At 54.5% G+C, this 9,754-nt stretch overlaps 7 protein-coding genes across 7 annotated transcripts, besides 6 other annotated features; all 7 read left to right on the top strand.

The window, feature by feature from the left end:
- Positions 1 to 223: 223 nt before the first annotated feature.
- Positions 224 to 240: a microsatellite.
- Positions 241 to 265: 25 nt separating this feature from the next.
- Positions 266 to 299: a microsatellite.
- Positions 300 to 320: 21 nt separating this feature from the next.
- Positions 321 to 348: a sequence feature (A-rich).
- A 114-nt stretch (positions 349 to 462) lies between these two features.
- On the top strand, positions 463 to 1,902 carry Tco025E_04923 (uncharacterized protein; the record flags this gene model as incomplete). The annotated part of the gene is made up of 1 exon (XM_029371828.1): positions 463 to 1,902. One exon carries the CDS (start codon positions 463 to 465, stop codon positions 1,900 to 1,902), a length of 1,440 nt encoding a protein of 479 aa, XP_029228062.1.
- Positions 1,903 to 1,909: 7 nt separating this feature from the next.
- Positions 1,910 to 1,936: a microsatellite.
- Positions 1,937 to 2,218: 282 nt separating this feature from the next.
- On the top strand, positions 2,219 to 2,749 carry Tco025E_04922 (transcription factor IIa-like protein; the record flags this gene model as incomplete). The annotated part of the gene is made up of 1 exon (XM_029371827.1): positions 2,219 to 2,749. The coding sequence occupies one exon, from the start codon at positions 2,219 to 2,221 to the stop codon at positions 2,747 to 2,749; it is 531 nt and encodes a 176-aa protein (XP_029228061.1).
- A 30-nt stretch (positions 2,750 to 2,779) lies between these two features.
- Positions 2,780 to 2,847: a microsatellite.
- A 463-nt stretch (positions 2,848 to 3,310) lies between these two features.
- Tco025E_04921 (uncharacterized protein) lies at positions 3,311 to 3,916 on the top strand (the record flags this gene model as incomplete). Its single annotated transcript, XM_029371826.1, has 1 exon — positions 3,311 to 3,916. The coding sequence occupies one exon, from the start codon at positions 3,311 to 3,313 to the stop codon at positions 3,914 to 3,916; it is 606 nt and encodes a 201-aa protein (XP_029228060.1).
- An 81-nt stretch (positions 3,917 to 3,997) lies between these two features.
- Positions 3,998 to 4,060: a microsatellite.
- Positions 4,061 to 4,202: 142 nt separating this feature from the next.
- Tco025E_04920 (uncharacterized protein) lies at positions 4,203 to 5,306 on the top strand (the record flags this gene model as incomplete). The annotated part of the gene is made up of 1 exon (XM_029371825.1): positions 4,203 to 5,306. The coding sequence occupies one exon, from the start codon at positions 4,203 to 4,205 to the stop codon at positions 5,304 to 5,306; it is 1,104 nt and encodes a 367-aa protein (XP_029228059.1).
- A 407-nt stretch (positions 5,307 to 5,713) lies between these two features.
- Tco025E_04919 (uncharacterized protein) lies at positions 5,714 to 6,796 on the top strand (the record flags this gene model as incomplete). Its single annotated transcript, XM_029371824.1, has 1 exon — positions 5,714 to 6,796. One exon carries the CDS (start codon positions 5,714 to 5,716, stop codon positions 6,794 to 6,796), a length of 1,083 nt encoding a protein of 360 aa, XP_029228058.1.
- Positions 6,797 to 7,051: 255 nt separating this feature from the next.
- Positions 7,052 to 7,444, top strand: Tco025E_04918 (uncharacterized protein; the record flags this gene model as incomplete). Its single annotated transcript, XM_029371823.1, has 1 exon — positions 7,052 to 7,444. One exon carries the CDS (start codon positions 7,052 to 7,054, stop codon positions 7,442 to 7,444), a length of 393 nt encoding a protein of 130 aa, XP_029228057.1.
- Positions 7,445 to 7,745: 301 nt separating this feature from the next.
- Positions 7,746 to 9,608, top strand: Tco025E_04917 (uncharacterized protein; the record flags this gene model as incomplete). Its single annotated transcript, XM_029371822.1, has 1 exon — positions 7,746 to 9,608. One exon carries the CDS (start codon positions 7,746 to 7,748, stop codon positions 9,606 to 9,608), a length of 1,863 nt encoding a protein of 620 aa, XP_029228056.1.
- Between the last annotated feature and the right edge of the window lie 146 nt (positions 9,609 to 9,754).

Here is a 9,754-nt window from a genome sequence, read left to right as displayed (position 1 = left end):
AAATAACAGCAAACAACTGTACTTCTATGACTTATGTGACATTTTTTTTCCGCTTTTTATTTTTATTTACGTGTGTGTATGTTTGCTGCCTCACTGCGGCTTTGTCCGTAATTTTGTACTCTTAAATTTATTCCCCAATCCCTGTCTTTTCTTTGTATACCTTTGGAAACAAGAAAACCATAGCAAAGAAAAACGAGAAGAGCTTTTAGAAGTATTTTTTGTAATATATATATATATATACTTCTTGCCGCCGCTGCCGTCCCTCTGTCGTTGTTGTTGTTGCCGTTTTTTTTCTTTTTTCTGCCTTCGTGCTGCATACGTTCTTTTTTTTTTTCCTTTTTTCTTTTTCACTTACTTTGGAAAGTCGCGTACGCAGTGGCTACCTGGCCCCTTATCCCCCCGGGCACGTTTTTTGCGGCTCCGTGCGTTTATTTTGGGGTGCCTGTGTGATTGCCTCCGCAGATGTGGCGCTGCGCTGTGAGTTCTGGACTGTTGCCGTACTCCATGCGGATGCGGTGTATGTCGACGCAGGCATTTGTTGTGGCCGTAGAAAAGGCGCAGCAGCAGTTAGCTGCGTCCGAGCGAAGGCAGGAGCTCGTCTTGCACGGCCGTCACCTGTTTGAATCTGAGAGTCTAGACGACATCAAGACTGCCTGGAGCCCAGGCGTGGCCGGGACGGTCTGCCACGCCGCGACGCAGCTGCGCATCTCCCCCACTAAGGGGCAACCATTCACCGCCGTGGTGGAGCGCAGCCTCTCTCGCGAGGCGGCGGAGGCGATGGATGCGCCATCCCTGGCCCGCATCGTGCATGCCTGTCTGGTGCTGCGATCACCACTCCTCTATGAGGTTTTATTTACCTACATTCGTCCCCTCATCAAGCTGGCGCCGACCTTGGACACTGTGTCGTGTGCTGTACTCCTTAACGCCTACGGACGAGCGCAAGTGCAGCATGAGGAACTCTACAAAGTTCTCTGCGATCGGGCCACGATTGTCATGAAAGACCCTCGCACATTTGTGGCGCATACAGCAAATGTTGCCCATGCACTGGCACGTGTTCATTTTTTTCACAGAGATCTCTTTCTTGTTTTGCGTGATCAGGCAGTTCGTCATGCAACACAAGGCCCCGCACTTGTGCCCGTGACCATCCTTGACGCGTTTGCCGAGGTTGGATTTGTCGATGACTCCCTCTTCAGCGTGCTGGAGGAACGACTGATGAAGGAGCTGACCGATTTGCCAGCCCCCCTCATGGCATCCCTGGTTGCATGCTTGGTAAAAGCAGGGAGGGCGTCGTCACCGCTCTTTACTGCGTGTGGGGAACGCGTAACAGCTGTGGGCGGGACATTTGATCCCACATCCATTGCAAAGACATGTGACGCGTACTACCGCGCAAATGTTTTGGCAGAGGAGGTCTTCGGCGCCCTCGCAGAGCGAGCCTGCAAAGTGGCAGCTGACTTCCGAGCAGACGAGATTCATCTCACATTAAACGCTCTTGGCTCGTTTGACCTTTTTGACGGTGAACTGTTTCCGTTGCTTGCGTCTCGCTTTGTATCGATTGTGAAGCAGGGCGGGTATGTTAGTCCTCTTGACGCCGCTGGCGTTCTCGCTAGCTTTGCCGCTGTACAGGAACGAAGCGATGAGCTTGTTCACATCTGTACCCAGCTGTTGGCTGCCCACCGTGACGCTCTTGACGGGGCGACATTGGTGCAGGCTCTCTGGGCCTGCACTGTACTCAACGTGCGAAACGAAGCCCAACAGTCTCTTGTAGGGTACGCGAAGGGCGATGCAGCGAGGCTCCCCAGCGAGGAAGCCGCAGCGAGGCAGTCCAAGGTGGCGCTTGAGCGCCTTCAGTACGTCAAGAAGGCCTACGGTTTGACTGGGCCACAAGCTGAGGCGTCGTCGTGACCGAGGGAAGAAACGAAAGAAAAAGAAAAGGAAACGCAGAGGCAGAGAAGGATGAGTGAAGGAACTGGACAGGCAGGAAAAGGTAACATTAGGACAAAAAAGCGCAGGACCAGGGGGGGGGAAAGAAGAGGAAGACGGTTGCGCCTTTACAAAAGGAGGTGTAATGGGGAACCACTGTAGTGCGTACTGCGGGGCTTCTGTACTTTTTGTCTCCACGTGGTATAGGCTCTCTTCTCTACTTCCGTTTTTTTTTCCTCGTTGTGTGTGTGATGTTACTCCTTTCTTCCTGTAAAGTGTAGCGGCGTGCCTTAAGCCCATGTACCGCGAGAGCTTGCTCGGCGTTGCTCTTGCGGCGACGCTGGCGGAGTTGGAATCCGTCTGCTGCCTCAGCGAGGGGCAAAAAGAGGAGTTGTGGGACATCTTTGACGTCGCCATGGACCGAACACTGGCGGAGTCGCCCGTCACGTCGCAGCTGCGTGTCTTCGCACCGGCTCCATCGGTTCACAAGAAGAAGAAGACTAGCGTGGATGGTGGTGGTGATGGGGCTGCGGCGGAGCTGTCCACTAGACCGACAAAGATGATGTTCCCTTGTGTTTCATTGCCGCCATCCTCACCAGCGACGTCGCTCTCGTGCTGCGATGTACTAGACGACGGTGTGGCGTACCCCGTCTACCGTGTGAAGGACGACATTTGGACCATTATCCTGAAGGCGCCCACGCTGGAGGTAAAGGACGGTGCCGGAAACTGTGAGACAATTTACCTCGACTACCTCAAGGTGCACCTCAAGGACGTGCAAGGGAAAGCGGGCCCCAAGAACACGGTGGCCGGAAAGAAGCGAAAGCGTTAAATACAAAGACACACACACATGCGTAAAGGCGTTTTTTTTTATTTTGTGTTTATGTGTGTGTGTGTCTTTGTTTATGTGGAGGCGTGTGCTGGGTGCGTTGCAGAATGCCGGCTGCACACATGTCCCACTACTGCCTGCCTACGACTTGGGGTAGCGGCGTCTGCCATGGGGGCGTTGTAGTTCGCTCGGCGCCTTTTGAATGGTCACCGGAAAGTGCATCTGCCGCTTCCGACGGCTTCATTTCGCCGCAACCCGCGTGATTTCTTTCACTCGGATCGTTGGGCGTACGTGCGCGTGCGCGTGCGCGTGTGTGCATCTTTCTCTGCACAGAAGAAGATTATTTTATCTACTCCCTCTTGTTTTTTTTTTTGCGTGTATCTGCGTTCTTTTGGGCCTCTGACCCCGCCATCGCGCTGGAGCTCTGCTGCCACGCGCGCCCCACGTACATGTTTGCTGCGGGGTGGGAAGGGGGGTATAGGTACGAGCATAGCGTAGGCTGGGACCCCACCTCTCTCACAGCCGCAGGAAGGTAAAGCGCAATCGGTGAGTCGCGAGGTGGGGATGTACGGCAACGGAGATCGAAAGACCGTCTCAGAGCTGATGCGGGAAGCCGCGGCCACGCGGAGGCGCCTTTCATACTATGCCGCACATCTCGAGCGGGTGCAAAATGCTGCGGAGAGGGCCAGGAGTTTAATCGAACGAATGCTGCGCATCTTTGCACGTGAGTTGGACGCGAACGATCGAGACAACTTCCTCACCGTTCTGACATCCACCTCGGAGGACCTGGAAATTGCCAACCTGCCGCTACTTCCCATTGTCATTGCGCTTTCAAACTACCATTTTACCGAGCTCAAGCGCATATACGCCGTGGGTAACTGTTTTGTGGATGATAGCTCCGTTAAGTTCTTGGCTTACGTACTGCGTTTTTCGCCCTTGGCGTCGCAGATTGAGCTCCTAGACATCAGCGGAACACGGGTGACGGAGCAGGGCCTGTGCTTCCTACTCGACATGATGCAGGAGCGGGAGATACCGTTCACCCTTATAGCTAAGGATCGTGTCCAAACCGAATCTTCTCCAGACGCAGAAGTTAATGAGAGGTACCAGCTGCTGTTGGAAAAGGTGCGAGCAAAATCAAACTGTACATTGAAGCTCTCTAGCGAAAGCTAATGAGCAACGGAGGTGCACGTCTCTTGGCGCGCGGGGCGTGGCAGAGTTGTCGCGGCATGCCCGTTCTCTGTAATTTATGGGTTGTGTTTATTATTGTTATTACTACTGTTATTGTTATTATTAATATTTTTGTTGTTGTTGTTGCTTCCTCCACAGCTTTTTTTTTTTTCATTCGCGCTTTCCTGCCCGCGTCTCCATTTGGCGCGGGAAGAGACCTCCCCCCGCCCCGGTGCACACACGGAAGGAAGAGGGTCTTACAGCAAAGAAAAAACAGGACAAAAAGAACATGACCGCGGCTCTTAATCGCAAGTTTGATCTCTTGCAAAAAAGCGGAACGTGCCCTTCATATCTCCTTGACGTGCTCACGCTGCTTGTGGCGCACGCCAACGAAACCGAGCTTTTCAAGCAGGAGCTGCGCTCCGCGCCCTTTGAGAGTGCGGCACCGCCTACCTTCGCTGATCGAGGGGTGGCTGCCGCAATACCGCCCCAACAGCAGCTGGCGACGCACAATGCGACGAACCCGGTAGGTTTGAGTGCCGAGGCTGGTGATGTTCTTGCGGCAGAGAAGGCTCTGCATGAGTATGCGGAGAATTTAAGGATGATCAACGATATCGCCATGGCGACAAGCTCCAAGAAACTTCGGGCGATGAAAACGAGCGCCTCCACCGAGATGGAGGCTTTTCGTGACCGTGTATTGCGCGACACCGTGGAGCAGACGCGAGAAGAGTTGGACTCGCTGCGTATGGGTTGGCTTGAGTCAATGAATACGGAGGTCGAGCGCGCCAAGGCGGGGGTGCATCAGGTGGCCCTTTCTTCGCAGCAGGCATTGTACAAAATGGTGGAGGGCTATAGTGATTACGTATCGACTGGGTTTCAGCTACTAACGACAGAACCCCTAGAAGTCACGCACCGTGCGATGGCGGAGTGTGAACTGTGTGTGGAACGCATCAAAATGTTGGAACGGCAAGCTATGCCGCGAATTGAGGTGGATGCGCTGCACGAGCGACTTAAAAGCGTGGAACGGGCCATCGCCCAGATGGGGAGTATCGGTTCCTCCGCGCGGGCCGTGGAGGATGGCACCTCTGCCCCGCCCATGGTAAGGCCATCCAGGAGCGAGAGCTGCACTGGGGCTGCGGAGTTCGTCAGACCGCTGGGGTTACGGCTACGGGACGGCGGCGATGAACTGGAGGGTCTTGTCGTCGTGGAAGTGGCACCAAATTCAACCGCGGCGAAAGCCCAAATTCGCCCCGGACACATCGTCACTCACGTGGGTGCTACCCTCGTCACTAGACAGAGTGATTTCACCGCGGCGATTCAAGGGGCCGGTGCGGTGGTGAAGCTAACTGTATATGATCCGGAGACCGCAGGGATGCGTGTCGTGACCCTGTGACCCTGAAGGGAAGCAAAACAAAAAATAAAAAGAAAAGTTAAAAAGCACACACACATTACAAGTACGACTCTCTGGAGCCACTTCTTCGTGTGATATGATCACAGTCATGGATGGGCGTGTCGTTGTTTATATATATATATATACTTTTCCGCCTCGGTTGAGAAGAGTTGGAGCGCCACTTCTCAGTAGGCGTACATGTAGACGCAAAGGAGTGGATTTGTTTCATCGAGGGAAAAGGGAGGCGCCGGCCGTGTTCCACTTCCCTTATTGCACGAGCCTCCCCCGGACGCTGCATATTTACAGACCTACATACATGCCTGTACCCCCCGCCCCGTCTCTCTTTATCCCTCTTTCTTCATGCATGAAGGGCGTCATCGACGGAAAGGGAGAGGAAAAAGAGCCCTTAAATGGAACTTGCAAAGTGTGAAAAGTGGCGGAACCCGTGGGACGGGGAGGCTAAGCCGTATCCGTGGGACTTAAGCAGGCTTGTTCACGTTCTTGGCCAGGCAACGGCGCCGAAGGTCACAGTTGCGAAGCAGCTTTGGTGCGTACAGGTTATTTCGCGTTGCATAGAGAATACAAAGCCCCACGAGCAGGTCGAAATACGACGAAATTGCCAGCTATTATCGACGCTACAATATTTTCTTTCCCAGTCGATATCGACGCCGTTGGGGGCACGACTTCGTCAACGCACTCTTTTGGTGTATCTTCGGCTGCTCGGATTGGATTTGGCGCTGGATGAGTTGCTTGTGATGGATGCTGGCACAGTCAACGTGTTGGTAGCTGCACTCGGCGATGGGGAACACGCTGAATTGAATCACGTGGCCATATTGTTGGCGAGGCGTGTTTCGGAACTCCCTCATGTGAGTTCCGTTCTGGTCTTCGAGGACCGCCTCTTCGATGCGTTGCAAGATCTCTTAGAACTGCGGCAGCTGTCACCACAGGTGAGAAAGCATATTATCTACCTCTTCGTCAATCTCTCTAGACACCCCAAGCTGCACTTTAAACTTGCGAGGTCACGTCGCGTTGTGTTCTTCGCCATTGAGACACTTCTTCGTGTACTGAAGATGGAGGTTGTGGAACGGGCCTCAAGAAAGGTGCGTCGCGTGGTGAACTCCGCTCCAGCGCTAGGTGGTGAACCTAGTGTGACATCACGAAGGCAAGAAACTCCAGCCATTGCCCCTGTACTGTCTAGGGACGTTGGATGCGCCCTGAAGCACATGTACGCGGTTGTGCCTTGTGCGATGATCATAGCGAACCTTCTCTCATTTCCCGACAATCGGGCAACAATGCTGACTCTGTACCCGGAGCTTTTGTGTGCACTGGGGCTCTGCGACTCACAAGCGGTGTCGGTCAGACTGTGGGAAGTGGCCCGTTGCGCGACAGATTACTTGCACGAGGATGCGGCGACGATGGAGACGCAGCTGCTGATGCACCTCGAACCCCCAAAGGCGGACGATGGGGCTGCTGGCGCTGGTGGATTGGCGTGATGCGGCAGCTCCTTTAATATCGAGCCAATATTCTCCCTTTCTCCTCTTGTTGTGTTATCGGAATTCAAAGTTTTCTGCAGTACATTTCCGCGTTTTTCTTTTGGGAGAGCTGCTTGTCGCCGTGGTGGCGCTATCGTGGGCGGTGATGGAGCTGCAGGATCGTTGCTGCTTGCTTCATGTGTATATGAAACCCAAAGGCGAAGAAGAAAAAGGACAGCAACCAACGACAAAAAAAAAGTGACCTGGAGGGGACAGATGACGGCGTTGGACTTTGGGGTCGTCATGCAGGACCAACGCCTGACCCCGTTGATGCAGGTCATGGCACGACTGGCGCTTGATGGGGAATTCTCCCCCTTTCACTGCGATGCGCTGAGGATGTCGCTCTTGTACCGCGCCGCCCTAGCGCCCTTCTGCTGCGTGGGGGACGAGGGGGACCTGGCGGCAGTGTGCGCTGCGGTCCTCCGCGATGTCATTGCTGGCGCTGAAGTTGTACCAGGCGGCAGCGTTGCGGGTGGACAATTGACGCCAGCATTTATCACACGGAGTAGTGATAAGGGTGGCCTGCTCGCCGAGCGCCGCTTTTTGCTTCGGCTGAAGGAGCAGCGTCGCATGGCGCGCATACTTCTTTCGCAGACCACATCACACTGATGAGATAATTGTGGCTTTTTTTTTTAGTGTGTGTTCCTGGAGGGTGTGGATGGGCACAGGGGACTGCAAATAGTCTGACAGAATTGATGGGCAGAGCGGGAACCTTTTCAGAGGCCTGAGAGGGGCAGCGAAGAAGTGTCTAACAATAGTTTTGACTTACTTTTTTTTTTTTTGGGGGGGGGGGGGATTTGTCCCTCTCGATGTGGTGTTGCTGTTGCCTCCCCGGTCACTCGGTTCGTGTGCTTTTGCTTTTCGTTTACACGTGTTTGGTCGCAAGAAGCAGGCAGAGGAGAAAGCGCATATGGCCTCCGAGTCAGTTTCTAGTTCGTGCTCGGATGACTCGTCGTATTACTCGTCCACGCGCAGCAGCAGCAGCAGCAGCGGCAGCGGCAGTGGCAGTTCTGCCACCTCCTCCGAGGAGGGCGTGGGAGACCGGGCGGTGACTCGGCGTTCGCCGTCACGGCGTAACGGTGGCGTTACTGCGGGCTCCGCGGCCGCCACCGCCACCGCCACGTCGGCGCCGTATCCCGGTCTCCGCTCGTTGCAGCTGAACCCGGACCTTCGCTTTGAGCAGCCCGACTCCGGCTGCATTGACATACCGCATGGCTCTGGGAGTGTCGTGCGCCGTGTCGTAACAAACTACTATGAATTTCCCGAGGGGCGTCACCGCGTCATTGACTACTTCCGCACGGCCGTGGAAATGTTCATTGCCCAGGTTCGCCAAGAATACATGCGCCAGTACCAGCAGGGGCAAAAAAACGAGCGCACCAAGATTCGATTTATATGGCGAAATAAAGGGGAATTGGCGATCTGCTTTGCGGCCTGCTGCGACATGCTCAAACTTCTCTACGATAGGCTTCGCCCAGGGCCAGACCGACCGAGCTGGGAGGGATTTGTCGGCCAGCTTATTCTCTTTTTGATGGCGGAGTCCAGGATACCGGCGACTGTGTTGACGGAGCAAACCTACAACACAAAGTTCCTTGATTGGCGCAAAGGCGGCACCCGTTATCAGGGCGGGCAGCTGACCTCAAACGTCCGCTTTCCCTCCGCAGAGGAACGTCGCATAAAGATTGAGACCTACCTACGCTCGGGGGCGGGCTACTGCATAGAGTCAACGGGAGTGGACCTGCCACCAATGGTTCGTCCCGCCGGCACGACGGTGAACAAAGCAGAGGCCACGCTGGTGAGACGAGACGCCACGCGAAGCGGCAGTGCACCGGATGCCGGCACTCCGATCCCTCCCCTTATTGGATTTCCACGTGGGCAAGCTCCAGTTAAGATGCCAAGTAAATCAAATATGAAAGCTCCACCGGCCCTTATTGCTGGAAAACAATGTGTAGACGAGTACAGGCACTTGCAGTGGCTCGCAAAACTTACACAGATCACGGGCGGCTCTCCAACACTTGAATTCCCGGAGGAGCGGTCTCACATGATACTGGCCTTTGTTCGCCTCTGCGAAACATCTGAAATGCCTGATCACTTTGTAACAATCATGAACATCTTGGTTAGATCGAGCTTACCTATTCAAAACGCATTTGAAGGAGGTGGAGGCATGGTGGTGTTGCGTCGATTTGTTGGCACATTGGTGCGGTTGAAGGATGCTGGGGGCTTGATAAACCTTGTGGAGCAAATACTGCGGTTGAAACTGCCTTATTGGAGCCACAGCAGCCAACAGTCATGGCTTCGGGACCTGCTAGGGAACAGTGGCACCGACCTCCGATGGTTGCGTGCCCTGGACATGATACCGGCAGATAGGCAAGCTACCTGGAACTCGCTACTCTCGGCATTGGAGCAGCGGTATGTTTTGTCGGCCTCAAGAGAGGAAGAACAAGAGCGTGGGGCGAAACGTGCAAGATTAGACACGGAAGAGGCGCTGCGGACGTCAATGGCTGACAACGTCGGTGTCGGCAAGCTTGCACCCGACATTTCCACGTCTCTTTGTGTCGCACTACCAGGCGAGTTCCGTGCCCCACCTCAGTCCTCAGACATTGAGCAGGACACCATTGCTCTGCTGAATAAGAAGCTGCGGTTCTGCGAGGAGGCGCAAGTGACGTGGCGTGAGGCCATCCTGAAGGCTCTTGATGGCAGTTGCCCAGACCTGCCCATCCCATTGTGGTACGACCCGTACCAGTTGCTTGGAGTGGATCCCTACCCTACCGCATGAACTAGACCTTCACCTTCTTTCCCTACTACTGCCAACGCAGCGGGGGGAAACGATGCCCCTGAAAACTGCGTCCCCTCGTTTCTGTTCCTATTGACGGCTTCTCCCTTTGCTGTCTTCTTTTCCACCCTAGTTTGTTTGTTTTGTTT

This window comes from Trypanosoma conorhini (assembly GCF_003719485.1).
Source record: "Trypanosoma conorhini strain 025E chromosome Unknown Tco_14.4_contig_00268, whole genome shotgun sequence".
Taxonomy (NCBI): Eukaryota; Euglenozoa; class Kinetoplastea; order Trypanosomatida; family Trypanosomatidae; genus Trypanosoma; species Trypanosoma conorhini.
This window is presented reverse-complemented; position numbering and strand designations above follow the sequence as displayed.